General features: G+C 38.5%; 2 protein-coding genes across 3 annotated transcripts in view; both read left to right on the top strand.

Annotated features, from left to right (window-relative positions):
* b3glcta (beta 3-glucosyltransferase a) overlaps window positions 1-536 on the top strand; it is a 118,830-nt gene extending 118,294 nt beyond the window's left edge. The window contains exon 17 of the transcript XR_006011423.1: window positions 526-536. The gene's annotated coding sequence lies outside the window, so the exon portion shown is untranslated. The remainder of the gene's footprint in view (window positions 1-525) is intronic.
* The window catches only part of frya (furry homolog a (Drosophila)), a 39,257-nt gene that overhangs the window by 1,792 nt on the left and 23,924 nt on the right, over window positions 1-13,541 (top strand). Inside the window, exons 1-12 of one of the 2 annotated variants that reach the window (XM_041993834.1) lie at window positions 2,567-2,636; window positions 7,018-7,217; window positions 9,374-9,427; window positions 10,222-10,361; window positions 10,487-10,577; window positions 10,721-10,800; window positions 10,886-10,966; window positions 11,758-11,926; window positions 12,146-12,238; window positions 12,359-12,457; window positions 13,077-13,178; window positions 13,411-13,514. In XM_041993834.1, coding sequence (XP_041849768.1) covers window positions 2,567-2,636; window positions 7,018-7,217; window positions 9,374-9,427; window positions 10,222-10,361; window positions 10,487-10,577; window positions 10,721-10,800; window positions 10,886-10,966; window positions 11,758-11,926; window positions 12,146-12,238; window positions 12,359-12,457; window positions 13,077-13,178; window positions 13,411-13,514 — 1,283 coding nt within the window. Of the gene's footprint in view, window positions 1-2,566; window positions 2,637-7,017; window positions 7,218-9,373; window positions 9,428-10,221; window positions 10,362-10,486; window positions 10,578-10,720; window positions 10,801-10,885; window positions 10,967-11,757; window positions 11,927-12,145; window positions 12,239-12,358; window positions 12,458-13,076; window positions 13,179-13,410; window positions 13,515-13,541 lie in introns of those variants that run through there. The other variant, XM_041993833.1, reaches the window with a different exon arrangement.

Here is a 13,541-nt window from a genome sequence, read left to right as displayed (position 1 = left end):
CTCGCAATTAGAATTTTCCCATGTTTAGTAAAAAATGTTTAAGAAGAAGTAATAGCTACATGATGACCTTTTGAACTTCTGAACATAAATACAAAACTCAGAGTTTTTCCTAGTAAATAAAAAGAAAAAAGAAAAGAAATTCATCATCAAAACACTTGACAGTTACAGAAAAAGCTGAATTCGGAGTCAGCTCACTGTGTAGTGCTTAGCATGAATACTTAATGTAGTTTGGGGATATGTGGGGGGATTGCTGAGAGAGTAAATATACTAGTGGCTTGGGGATGAAGATTCACATATTAATATTTACACCATATTATTTAGGTGTAAGTAGTATCAGTGTAAAGTGTAGGTTCCTCACTATTCAGTTCAGATATGATTCTGAATTGATAGATGCTTTTAATGCATCTTCTAAGCAAAGAAGTTGTAATAATTTATAATGAATCTACTATATTATTATAAATTATATATATATATATATATATATATATATATATATATATATATATATATATATGTTTGTGCGAGTGTGTGTGTGTGTAATCTTCATCACATGAATCATGGTATGTAAACTTCTTTTCCTGATGTTGTATTTACTGTATCAGCAACAACTTCTAAGCTGAGCTTCGTAGTACTTTTACAGATTAATATCAAACCATTAAATACATTAATTCTTCATTTCTCACAGCATTCAGTAAAAACTGTTCTGTGAAAGAAATTTACTATCTACATTCATCACTTATGTGCTATTTTATTCTACTGTGCCTCCAGATTACCACAGGAACAGGCAGTAAGTTCTGTCTTGGCAACAGTCGGGACAGTAGAGCAGTGAAATATATGTTTACCAAACAGTGGAGGCACCAATGATGGCTTCTCCATCACAGTGTGTTATGTAATCAAGGTCAAGTGGCTGTCGCCTGATGGACACAGAGCTCTGATAGGATTACACTAAGAACAGTGAGAGGCAGCAGAGGAAGGGGATTGGAGGGTCTGTTTATTGTCCATGTGGCTGAAGACATCTGCTTTTCACATAATATTGTGATCATTAAAATGAAGCTTCTCATCATCAGAAAGAAAAGCATAAGGCTTATCTTTAATAATAATAAATTAGTAATAAAATGAAGTTGATGGCATCTGTACAGAAAAGGCAAAGAAATACTTTCACTCTGATTAAGCTCAGTCTTACCAGCATTTCATCTGTATTCGTTGAAAAATGGTTTGAAATTAAATATCAGCATTGTCTTTGACATGCAGATGAGGTTGCATTTTGCTTGCTTGTGACTAATGTAAATATGTGTATATGCAAATAAAAAAACAACAAATTAGTCTATTTCTTGTATCCATGTGATTCTAACTATGAGCTATCACTATGTGAAGTTATAATTAAATATCCGTATCTCTAAAGACATTGACAATCTGTCAAAATTAGTTTTAAAAGAAATGTCATATCAGCAAAAAATGGCATATCTTCAAAAATCTGTGGATTTCTAAAACTTGTAGTTATTTATCAACAGTGCGGCTGGGCAATTAATTGAAAATTTATCAAAACGACATCCAGAACCAACACTCGTGTAATCTTCCTCATGTCAATGATTTAAATGATTTCTCTTAAATGTATTTAAAATTTTTCATTAAATGACCATATATAGTTAAACTGCGTGTGTGTCTTTCACTTATTTTAAAATCAGTATCTGCTCTTTTATTATGAAAATATTTGCAACAAAATTTTTCAGTTAGCTATGAGGGCTAAAATTAAAATGGTACTAAAATAATTGCCAGTTAATTGTAATCGAGGTAACATGTTCAATTAATTGTGATATTGATGTCATGTCATGTCATGATGTTATGTTGCCCAGCCTTAAACAATGGTATATATATATATATATATATATATAAAATGGTGATCTTAAGATGCTACATTAAACTCTAAACTTGTGTCATAAGATAAGAGAATGTACAGAGGTTGCTGTTTAAAGATGGTGCTGTGAAGAAGGTTTTCTCTTGCTCTCATTCACATCTTTGCATTCATCTGATAACATCTCCCTCTTGATCCCTTTAATTGCCTTCCAGATGTTTCCTGTAATGTGTCAATCTCTTTATACCTTATCCTTTTTCAGTGTTGATAACCTGTCAGGTTTTTCAAGTCTTACTAAAAACACACAAGTGCAGCTCTGTCATCATCACTGAGCCCGGTGCTCAGACGAACAGTAGTTATTATTAACTGCGCTTCACTAAGAGGATTGCTTCCTGCACTCTCAGCCTCCGCGTAGTTATTTAAAGGGAGCTTGCATTGCCACCCACTGCCTACCACAGCTTTAGATAGATAGAGAGATGTTGAGAGAGTGCGGAGGGAGGGGGAGACAGAAACACAGGGCTGACAGCCAAGGACGGGATGCAAGAGGAGGGGTAAAGCGGAGCTAGTGTGTTTTCTCAGGGTCTCGTCAGCACAGCACTGACTGCGTCACGGAGAGGTGACAGCAGGCGCTACCTGCTTGTCCCAGCTCAACTACTGTTGCTGCTGCTGGAGGGAAACCACAACTAGAGGGTGGGGGGGCAGGAGGCTGCAGTCATGGCCAGCCAGCAGGACTCAGGCTTTTTTGAAATCAGCATCAAGTCCCTGCTGAAATCGTTGAGTGGAAGTGAGTAGCAGTTTGTGTCTTGTTGTTGTGCTAAACAGACAGCTGATTAAGGCTGCAACTCTACTTTGGAAATGACTTTTAAGTCTTGTATTCCTCATTTCTGGCAATTTTATTGTTCAGTGTTGTTCAAGCAATAGCTGCATATTTGGAAAAGTTTTTATTTTTAGTTGCAGAGCACTTAATTTAAGACAGTTTTCCAGTTTTTCCTTAGTGACACAAGTCTACTAAGAGTTGGTTTTGCCTATTATTAAAGGGACACTCAATGTGATAGTTCAGATCACATTACTCAGATTTACCGGAGCAGCATCAGTTCTGTTGAAGGTGACTCTGCATCAGATTTCTATGTTTCCAAAAATCTTAAGCTGCATTTCGGTTCAGTTCTCTGGCTAGTTCAGTAACTAGCTCTTATAAGTGCAAGGACGCAGTAATAGGATTAGTGGAGGTTCAGCTTGTTTGAATGTTCTGCCCAGAGCTTGCAGCTTCGCTGCCTTCCACTGGACAAATGAGGACTGGGATGGAACCTGCCTCAGATCATTGCGTTGGTCTGCTGCATGTGATATATAAGACTGCTGGCAGTATTAAGCCTTAAACCAGCAGAAAAATGGTTAAACAGGCAGGAAATGGCACCTAAACAGATACCATAGAACAAGCTGTCCCTGTCCACACATTCAACATTGAGCCATCCCCTGATGATGTTGTATAATCCTCACAGTGGGTCACTTTGCTAAAGTGATAAAAGCCTAGGCATTCATTGCACTGTATAAGCATTTAACATTATTTTTACATTTGTTATCTCTTAATCTCATCTCCCAGCACTTATATGTAGGAGTTGTTGGTTTTGGCAACAGAAAATATGTTTATCATAAAGTTTCATGAGGTTTCAGTTTGTATCTGTAACCGGTAGCTCTGTATGTGTTTCCCTGCTGTCACAATCTGTTTGCATTGTGACCACAAGGATAACAGTTTTGAAACCCTTTAGAAACTGGTCTTTTTTTAAGTCAGTGTTTTTCAGCTCTGGTAAAACACATTCACAAACAGCAGTACAGAACAGGCATTGTGCAGCTGTGGTGTCAGGTCTGGTGTCCAAACTGTACAAAGCTCAGTCCTCTGTCAGCCAATCAGTACACAAGATCCCTCCCCTGAATGCTTATTTTATGTCTAACTTAAAATATATACACATGACTTTTTCTTTTTTTTTTTTTTTTTTTTACTGTAATTTGAATTCTGTTTCTTTGGTTGACTTTTTAAATTCCTCTTTTATGGTTTAGCACCATATAGCAGCATGATGTGCACTACTTTTTCTCCACTTTGAAGAAGTCAGAAATGCTATTTAAGCAATAACCAGTGTTCCTAAATGACCCATTCTGTTACATTAGAAGAGACAGATGCAGGCTTTTAAACAGTTATACACTTACATAATTGGCCTGAAATGTTCTCTCACAGCAGGCAACCGCTTCTAGCATCATGTCAGCTCACTGAAGCACTACTCATAGTCAATAGTTTGAGAGCATCAGTTTAATCTGCTTTTCACAGAGCTCTTTACTCTTCCCATTTTTGAGATTCAACATCTGAACTTGTGCCAGTTTTATAATGCTGTTGCTGCTCTTCTAATAAATGCTTTGGCAAAGAAAGTTCACCTTGAACTGTTATTTAAGGGATGTAACCATTTTTAAGCACCTATAGAATAGTTTTAACAAATTAAGATGCAGATTAGATCTAATGGTAGGCTGAATTTCTATCAGAAGCACATCTGGAAATTTCCAGGGATTTTGATTCTGACCCAGACCCACCTACACAAAATCAGTCAGTTTGCCAAATTCTATTGTTTTTTTAACCCCTCATTCCTGTCATGAGAAAATATATTATTTAGGAACTACAACGTGTCTATCACCTAGTACTTGCAAAAACAGTATCAGTGCATTTTGCTGAAGTCAAAGAGTGGAATTTGTGGTCCAGTTTTAAGAGGTCAGGGGTTCTAAATATCCACCCACTCTGTTCACAAATGGGAGCTAAAGAGACTGTTTACTCAGTAGGAATGTGTCTCTCTGGACTGAATTATATGTGTGTGTGTGTGCAAGTGACACACTTATTAGCCTGTTTGCATTGTCCTCCCTGGAGCACCACCATGCTCAGGGTGTTTCCAGCTTGAAGATGATGTAATGCATACTGTGCCCGAGTTCCTTGTTTGCAGAGTCACATGTCTCGTCTGAGACTTTGTACAGAGCCCAAAGCAACAGAAAGTAGCTTCACATGCACACTGCTTTCTTTCTTTACCTCTCATCTCCAGTTTAAGTCAGTAACATGGGAGAATTTGGATAAAATGAGGTGCTGATTTTCTAATGTTGAATATGTTGCAACTTGTTATAAACAAATGTAGTTGGTCACTGATTCTCTGTTCCTGGGAACTGACCTAAAATTGTCATCTTTATGACTATAACTTATAACTATAAATTAAACTAAAAGGCACAAATTTAAAGGACATGTGGTGAAGCTGTGCCTGTTAAAGAATGGTGTTTACATGCTGGTTTCTGTACCTCATGGTTTAGATGTCACATGTGAAGGGAAGGGGAGGGCTGCTCAGTCAGTATACTGTTTACCCCAGGACAAATATAGTGACACAACTATGCCACCATAGCATGCTGAACCTTATCAGTGTGTAGCTAAAAATTCCCGGCTGACCTTCACTCTTGGAAGGCACTGGTTGGTCACAAGGCAAAAGGAAATCATAGCAGAGGCAGCTCAGAGAGAGAGAGCTAGAGACCTACTGTAGCGATTGCATGGTCTCCCATGCCAAATACTACTCCCACTTTTTAAAACACACCCGCTGTTGGCTTTGCGCACCATGGAAACTATACCCAGAAGGATAGAGCCAGCTGATACACAGGACATGGAAGTTTGTGGATTTTACTAGTGACCATTTTGCCTTGGTTCAGGACAACCCTGGATACCATATCTTCCATCCCTACTATGGATGGCACAGCTATATGCTGGAGTAAGGCCACTGTCATCAGCTTCATCAAGGGTCTGGGTAGGTGCTGAGTTGCCATGAGAGAGGGAAGCATGTTCTGAAAGCCATTCAAGGTCGTCACACATGCTAGGCATTCCTTGAAAGAATTTTAAAGAGCTTCATGTCCTGAAAAGACCTGCATATGATACCAAAGCAATGCTAAAGTATTTTCTTGCAGTTAAGTCTGATCTCAGGAAAGTTCAGAATAGAACTCAGCTCCTGCCTTTTTTCTGCTTTGCACATGTATTTTGTTGCCGTTCTCTTTTATCTGCATTTTCATCAGCTACCTGTTTGGATATGTTTAAGTAAATCAGTTAGGGCAATTCATTAAAACATCTGATTGAGTTCATACTGTGTTCTCGATTGTCAAGTCTGTCCGACACATGAGAGCTCATCTGTTGACAAATGAGGTCTCATAATAAATGGTGAAAAAAATCTTTATGCTTTGTATTCCAACTTTGGCAAACAGCAAAATTAAACCAATAAATTGATTTACTAATTCCTCTGTTATTATTATGTTTCAGGATCTTGTTTTGTCACTAACATAACAATACATTTTAAAATCTTACATAACCTTCATGTGTAGTAAATGATTTTAATTATACCTTATGGAAATACATATATTTCTAACTAGGATAGGTGCAGCTGTGTAATCTAGCCATGCATCTTATTATTTTGGCCATTTAGCACTTTACCTACACAAGAAATGTCTCGTCTAAAAATCAGCTGTTTTATGTGTGACGCTGAAGCATGTGCTATACTGCAACGTGCTCCTGACACGGTGCAGGCTATACTTCCTTACTGCTGATGTGACTCTGTCCACTCACATTTACTGCATGCACATGCACACTTATACACTCTCGGGAGTTCAGAGAAACAGATTTCTGTTTGTGTTTCTGTGCTATAGTTAGTGCTTTTGTGTCTGGAGGCAACAGAGTTGAACAGTGGGGTAAATTTTTAACTCGTGAGTTAGTTTATGGGACTTTGTGGCCTCACTGAAGCTATCCATGGTAAAAACACAGGCCACGTCACAACACTAGCTGAAGGATGGTCACATGCACAAGACTTCTGCTTCCCTCAAAGGGCAATGACATCTTTGGTACGAAAGGAAAACACCAGCTGCCAGCCATGGTGTATTAATTTCCATGTGTGCCCTGTTCTATGTAGCTGAGTTGGGCAAAGAGGTTGTCCTTTGAACAGCCGCACTCAGTAATGCTCAACATGTTAGGAACTTTTGCCCATGTTTGGAAAATTCTCATCAGTCCTGTTCAGTGGTGCCTTATCCTGTTCCACTCATTTGTGCTTTTAACAATGTTGTTCTAAACATAATTGTTTCCTATCTTGCTCTTTGCTTTGTGTGTAACTTTTCTGCAGCATCACCCGTGGGGAACGGATACAGTAAACCTTCCCTCCCTCCGATCAGCTGTCCTCAGGGAGAGAAAGGTCCACCAGCCATGATGCCCATCAGCATTGACCCAGAGAGCAAGCCAGGCGAATATGTCCTCAAGAGCCTGTTTGCTAACTTCACCACCTTATCTGAGCGCAAGATCCGCATCATCATGGCTGAACCACTGGTAAGTGAGCAGAGTGACAAAGCAGAGCCCTGCTTCTGATGACCTGCAGGGATTTTTTTTTGTTGTTGCTCTTGAATTCAATCACATCAAGATTGGAAGACACCTGATGGCTCTGTTGTGAAATATGAAGGATTTTTTTCCATGATCAACTATTGTAGTAAAATTTGATTTAATCAAATCAGTGACATAATAATCAGAAAATGCATGAAGAAAATAATTACCATCTAATAATAAGTAGTAGTAATCTTAAGGCTGCAGTTCTGATCAGATTGCAATCAGGACTAGAGAAAAATTAAAACCTGAATCACCTTTGAAATTTGTAGATCAGGACGTCCAGAAGTTTGCTTCTTGAACAAACTTCTGCACAATGGCTTTTAACCAGAAGATCTGGATCTTAATTCTAGTAAAAAAAAAAAAAAGTTACAGATATCTGATAGATGAGGAAAATAAAACATAATTGTTTGATCAAGTTGTTTGAAATGGTTCCAGTGTCAACCAAGCAAGTAAATTCATTATCAAATGCTTAAACATTTGGTTAGAGGAGTTAATGCAGCCTTAATACCTAGGATTTTGCTTTCTCAGTATTGAATCATTTGTGTATGGAACTGAATAAAAACATTGTCCTTTCAGTTCTTTGTTTTATGGAAATTTTTGGAAAAACAGAATACGATTTTACATAAAAGTAAAAAAAAAAAAAGATTTTTGTTCCACGTTTCATGGAGGTTGGAGCCAGAGCCAGTCTGCAGGGACAACAACAGCTGTCATAAATAATTCTAGTGACAGATATTTGGCAAGGTGGCAAAAGCCACTGTGCTTAATGTCGGCACCACTCCCAATAGTTCCTAGAACACCAGTATTCAATTAAAATATCTTTACTAGTAATCTTCATACCATGTGCTTTATGTCCTAAGTTACTGTTTGATTGTCTCCCAGAAATAGTCACACTTCCATGAGATTTTGAACAGGTCTGATTCACTGTGCAGTTTATTGTGGCCTTGCATCATTGAGGCTGCTGTGAATGTGCCAACTCCAGTTTTAGTGACTGTGATTCACAGGAAGCTGTAAATCAGTGACGTCTTTGAGCTGGAAAGTGTTAATTACTACAGAGGTAGTGTGTAGCCTCTCGTTTCTTTATGTCCCCCTGCTCATTCTCAGCCTTCTAGCCAATTTCTTTACTAGTATCAATTATATTCAATAACCTGTGATCAAAACTAGTAAAATAAATACAAAAAGAATTAAAAACTGTTCTTCACCGAGTCATCTTATTTAGGTGACAGAAAATAAATTCAGTAAAAAATGTGGTGAATCTGTGTCTCTGTAGTGGCCTGACAAAGCACTGTAAAAACCTGACAGAGCAAGAAATATTGACTTTTCTGTCACCCCAGCACAGATGGGCTGCTTATATGCAAGCATTTGTTGAAAAACTAAAAGGTTCATCAGGGCTTGGGGCTTAGCTGGTGATCCTGCTGTAAGTGGGTGAGAGCGATATTGCCATCAGCCCACGCAATGACAGTGTCACACACATCAGACTTTTAGCGTTGTTGGGATTAATCAGCAAGTGATGTGATGAGATTTGCTGTCTGGCTGGTGAAACAGCAGAGGGGTGTGTCTGGAAAATAAAAGTAACAAAAAAGTAGAGCAGACGCTGTTACTAAAGTTGTATCTGTAAAAAAGCAAAATGAAAGTAAAATCCAGTAAATTTCTGAAGGTTGTCTACAGAGTGACACAGTGAGACATTTTCCATACCTAAGTCACCTGAGTTCACATCAAAACTTGTACTAATGAGTAGAACAGAAGTGGAACAGGCATCTACAGGACTATCCATTCAGCAGGAGATAAGAGCATGGAGCTTGAATCCCTCCTGAAGGCCTTTATCTCTGATGATAGAAGACTCTAATAATGGGAGCTGTCATAAATGTTCCATCTCTAATACTGTACAAGACCCGGCCTGCTCATGGGAGGAAACAGACTGATTGATAGCTCTCTCATTATCCAGGCTGTAATAAGTCCCTGTTAAAAATACTCCCACACTTTCCTTTGACAGGTCAGAAGGAGTTATGAGCTCCAGACTAAACTTTAAAGAACTTTTCTAGTTTTAATTTGTTTGATTAAAAAGACATGCCAAGTTTTAAAATGACTCTTTGCTGTTTTTGCAGGAGAAGCCATTAACAAAGTCACTACAGAGAGGAGAAGATCCTCAGTTTGACCAAGTGAGTGCAGAAAAATACTTTTTATAAAAAATGATACTTATTTCAACAGGAGATAATCACATGGTTATCTTATGTTCATGAAAATCTTCAAGCAGCTGGACCAGGTGGCTACACAAATAAATGTTCACGTCTTTTAATACTGCTCCAGTATGATGTTTCAACAAGGAGGAGGTGATGGGCGAAAGCCCTGCTTACATCCCAAAAGGTCTTTCAGATTCAGTCAAGGGCAGGAGTGTTTACCTTGAGCGCTGGCACCAGCTCAGCACAAGGTGTGTCCGGCAGGTCTGTGGCTTTGCAAAGAAGGCCCTTTCACAGCCACAGAGGTGTGTTTGTGCTGCTGCGCGAGGCCATTCAGCAGCCTCACAGAGCCTAGATTCTTCTGCAGCCTTGTGCTGAATGAAGGGCTCGCTCTGTTCCCCAGTCTGACCAGACTCTCCTCCCTTCCTGTGTTCCCAGCCCATTCCTTCCTTTCCAGCTCCCTCCCCCTTCACTGAAGGAGGCTGCCCCATGGGCGCTGTGTCTTTCTGCATGGTCCCAATAAGGACCAGCTCAGCCCTCAATCTCATTTATTTTGCTTTGATGTATTCTTAAACTATATACACTATTAGTTTAACTTTAGTTCAATTTTAAATGTTTGATTCTTGATGGGTTTTAAATGAATCTGTGCTGTTAGAGTTTTAGCTGAAATTGCTGTTCAAATAAACAAAGGAAACACTGATTCCTATCGCTTTCTTTGGTATGTTATCTGCTGACCACAAAAGTGCGTTTGCACCATGTATGTCTTGTTCTTCTAGTTGATAGGCACCATGAGCTCATTGGCTGAGTATAGTCTCCCCTCCATCCTGCGCACTTTGTTTGACTGGTACAAAAGACAAAATGGACTCGAGGAGGAGCTGCATGAATATCGGCCAAGATCCAATACCAAGTCCAAAAAGTGAGAACCACTGCACTGATTTGTGTGTGTGACGTGTGTTTGCTGTGTAAAACATTAAAATATTAGTCAAGCCCATGTCATAGAATGATTATGGCAAACCTGCTCTTATATTTTATCTCTAACAGTGATGAACAGCTGCGAGATTATCTACTTGAAAGGAGGGATTTGGCTATTGACTTCATCTTCTCTCTTGTACTTATAGAAGTTTTGAAACAGGTGATTTAACTAAACCTTGTTCTACACGAAAAACCCATGAAAATTTTTGATTATGCAGCCGTATGATCTAAAAAGATCCATTTTCTCATAATTGAAAGAAAAGTTTTTTTCTCATCTCACTTTGTTTCCCAATTCTAAACTAGATGCTGCTCTACCCAGCACTTGACAGTTTGGTCAGTGAAGTCATTAACTTAGCTTTCAAGCACTTTAGATACAAAGAGGGGTAAGTGCTCATACCAGCACAGTTCAGTTTTCTTTTATAGTTTTAGGATTACCTAAGTTTTGCTTTTCTTTGTGTTTCCCTGCAGATATCACGGTCCTAACACTGGCAACATGCACACTGTAGCAGATCTATATGCTGAAGTCATTGGAGTATTAGCCCAGTCCAAGTAAGCAGCAAAGTTTGCATCTCTTTCCAGTAGATGTCAGAGCTTTACTTTCTGCTTTGTTGAACTTTGGTGCCATGCTGCAAAACATTCCCGTTCAAAAGTCTGGTAGACACTTAACAGGTCTCCTTCCTTCACGCCAAACTAGGACTGGAAATTATTTGTCTCTTTATTTGAACTTTCTAGATCACTGCAGCAAGGAGCAAAGCCTTAAAATAGAGATTTGGTTGGTGAGCTGCATACCTCCTTTCCCAAGCTTAATTTCCTGAAGGGGCTACTTTACTGAGGGACATACACAGATGTGTTTATTTTGCTCTAAGGTCAAAAAAGGAAGAATGGGGTGAAGAATTTTACTGTTATTAGATGTACAGGAAGTGTCTTTATAGAGGCAGCTTTAAAAGTAAGCTCGAATGTGGTTTCTTAAACTATTTTTCCTCACATGAGACATTGGAGAAACATCTATATTTACTTTCTTATAGTATCAACTAACAGGGAAGAGGTTAAGAAATGCTCATATGAGCTTTAAATTTAGCCTAGCAGAATATTTCTATATTTGCTCTAATATGGATAAAGGATTGGGTGCTAGATGAGGAGTTCATCTTTAGGTGCAGACTCACTATTTGCATGTATAGGGTAAGACGAGGGGGTGATATTTTTGTCAGCTGTGCTCTCTGGTTCTTCTCATTTTATGATGTTATTGTCTCAACTCTGAGTTTTATAGATTTGTTGAAGAACTGATTTTTGATTTGTCTGCAGGCACTTTTATATATACTCACTTGGTTATTCTTTCTCAGGTTTCCTGCTGTGAAGAAGAAGTTTATGACTGAGCTGAAGGAGCTGCGGCAGAAAGAGCAGAGTCCATATGTAGTGCAGAGTACCATTAGTCTCATCATGGGGGTGAAGTTCTTCCGAATTAAGATGTATCCTGTTGAGGATTTTGAAGCCTCTTTTCAGTTCATGCAGGTACAACAGATTTTACTTTAGATATGTGTCTATAAACTACAGGTTTCTTTGTGTGAACCCATTTTTTATCTTTTGATTTTTGTGGGGCTTTTTTGTATTTTTAAAAGAGGCTTACGTCTAAAACTGTGCAAAGAAAAAAGTATTGTCAATATGTTCTTCAAATGGATAATAAATTTAAAGTAACTAAGTTATACAGTGTTGTTACTTTTGTTTCCACAGGACTGTGCTCAGTATTTTCTAGAAGTCAAAGATAAAGACATTAAGCATGCCCTAGCTGGCCTTTTTGTTGAGATCCTGGTTCCTGTTGCAGCAGTAAGTTTCTTACTTCTGTAAGTTGTTGCATGCACAATGATTCATGTCAGTAAAACAAAAAGATTGCTTTAGTGGAGAGGCTTGTGTCTTGTCATATGACGCTGTATGATGTTGTCCTAGGCTGTGAAGAACGAGGTGAACGTACCCTGCCTGAGGAACTTTGTGGACAGCTTGTATGACACAACCCTGGACTTGTCCTCCAGAAAGAAGCACTCGCTGGTTAGTTAGAAAGCAGAAAATAGACCCTGATTGTTTGGCCTGTTTAATGTGCAGTTGTTTTTTCTTTGCCTCTGCTGCATGATGGCCTTGATGCTTACAGTGAATCTTCAAGGTTGCTCTTGCGTAATGTTTTTTTCACAATGTTAGAGTCCACACTAGAAACAATTTATAAGGGCAACTGAAGAATAAAAAGGAAGCATGGAAGCAGTGCAGTATATGTTAATATACATTAAGTCCCCCCCTTCCTAAAGGGTCTTAAATAGAGGACATTAGTTTGCAGGAAAATGGAAAGACAGCATCCCTTATGAAATTGCAGCAAGCTCTAATAGGAGGTTTACATTCCCCTGAGCATTTGAGCAGCATTTGTGGCTGAAAGCCACGTTTTATAATGGATGCATCAACAGCAACAAAGGGTAAAAGGAGAAAATCTTGTTGTACTTTGAAAGAAAACCGGTATAAAATGTTCTATCAATGCAATTTCCCAGAGCTGTTGGTTAAAAAGGACACATTCAGATATCATAGATCATTTTTATTCATTTTTTTTCTTTTTAATTTATCGACTATTTTAACAAAGTAGCACATGAAAAGAAAATCTAAACTCTTGCTTTCCTCCTCACAGGCTTTTTATCCGCTTGTGACATGCCTGCTGTGTGTCAGCCAGAAGCAGTTCTTCCTAAACAGATGGCACATCTTCCTCAGCAACTGCCTATCAAATCTGAAGGTAACTGGAAATGAGCTTTTGAGTCAGATTGCAGGAGTTTATCAGTGAATATTACTGTTATTTCTAATTATTCATTAGTCTTATAAAATAAAGGGCTGTGGAAACATAGTGCAGTTAAAGTAATGATCTCATTTTATGAGTAGAACATAGTCCAAATGAAACTGCTAGTTTTACACTGTCTTTTGTCAAAAAGTGGTTTTACCATTGACTTTAATTTATTGTTTTATTACAGAGTAGAGACCCGAAAATGGCTCGTGTTGCACTGGAGTCCTTGTATCGACTGCTGTGGGTCTACATGATTAGAATAAAGTGTGAGAGCAACACTGCAACTCAGGGGTAAATCTTAAAAGACTTTTACATTAT

This window comes from Melanotaenia boesemani, chromosome 9 (assembly GCF_017639745.1).
Source record: "Melanotaenia boesemani isolate fMelBoe1 chromosome 9, fMelBoe1.pri, whole genome shotgun sequence".
Lineage (NCBI taxonomy): Eukaryota > Metazoa > Chordata > Actinopteri > Atheriniformes > Melanotaeniidae > Melanotaenia > Melanotaenia boesemani.
Note: the sequence above shows the minus strand (reverse complement) of the source record. Positions and strands in the feature narration are given on the sequence as shown.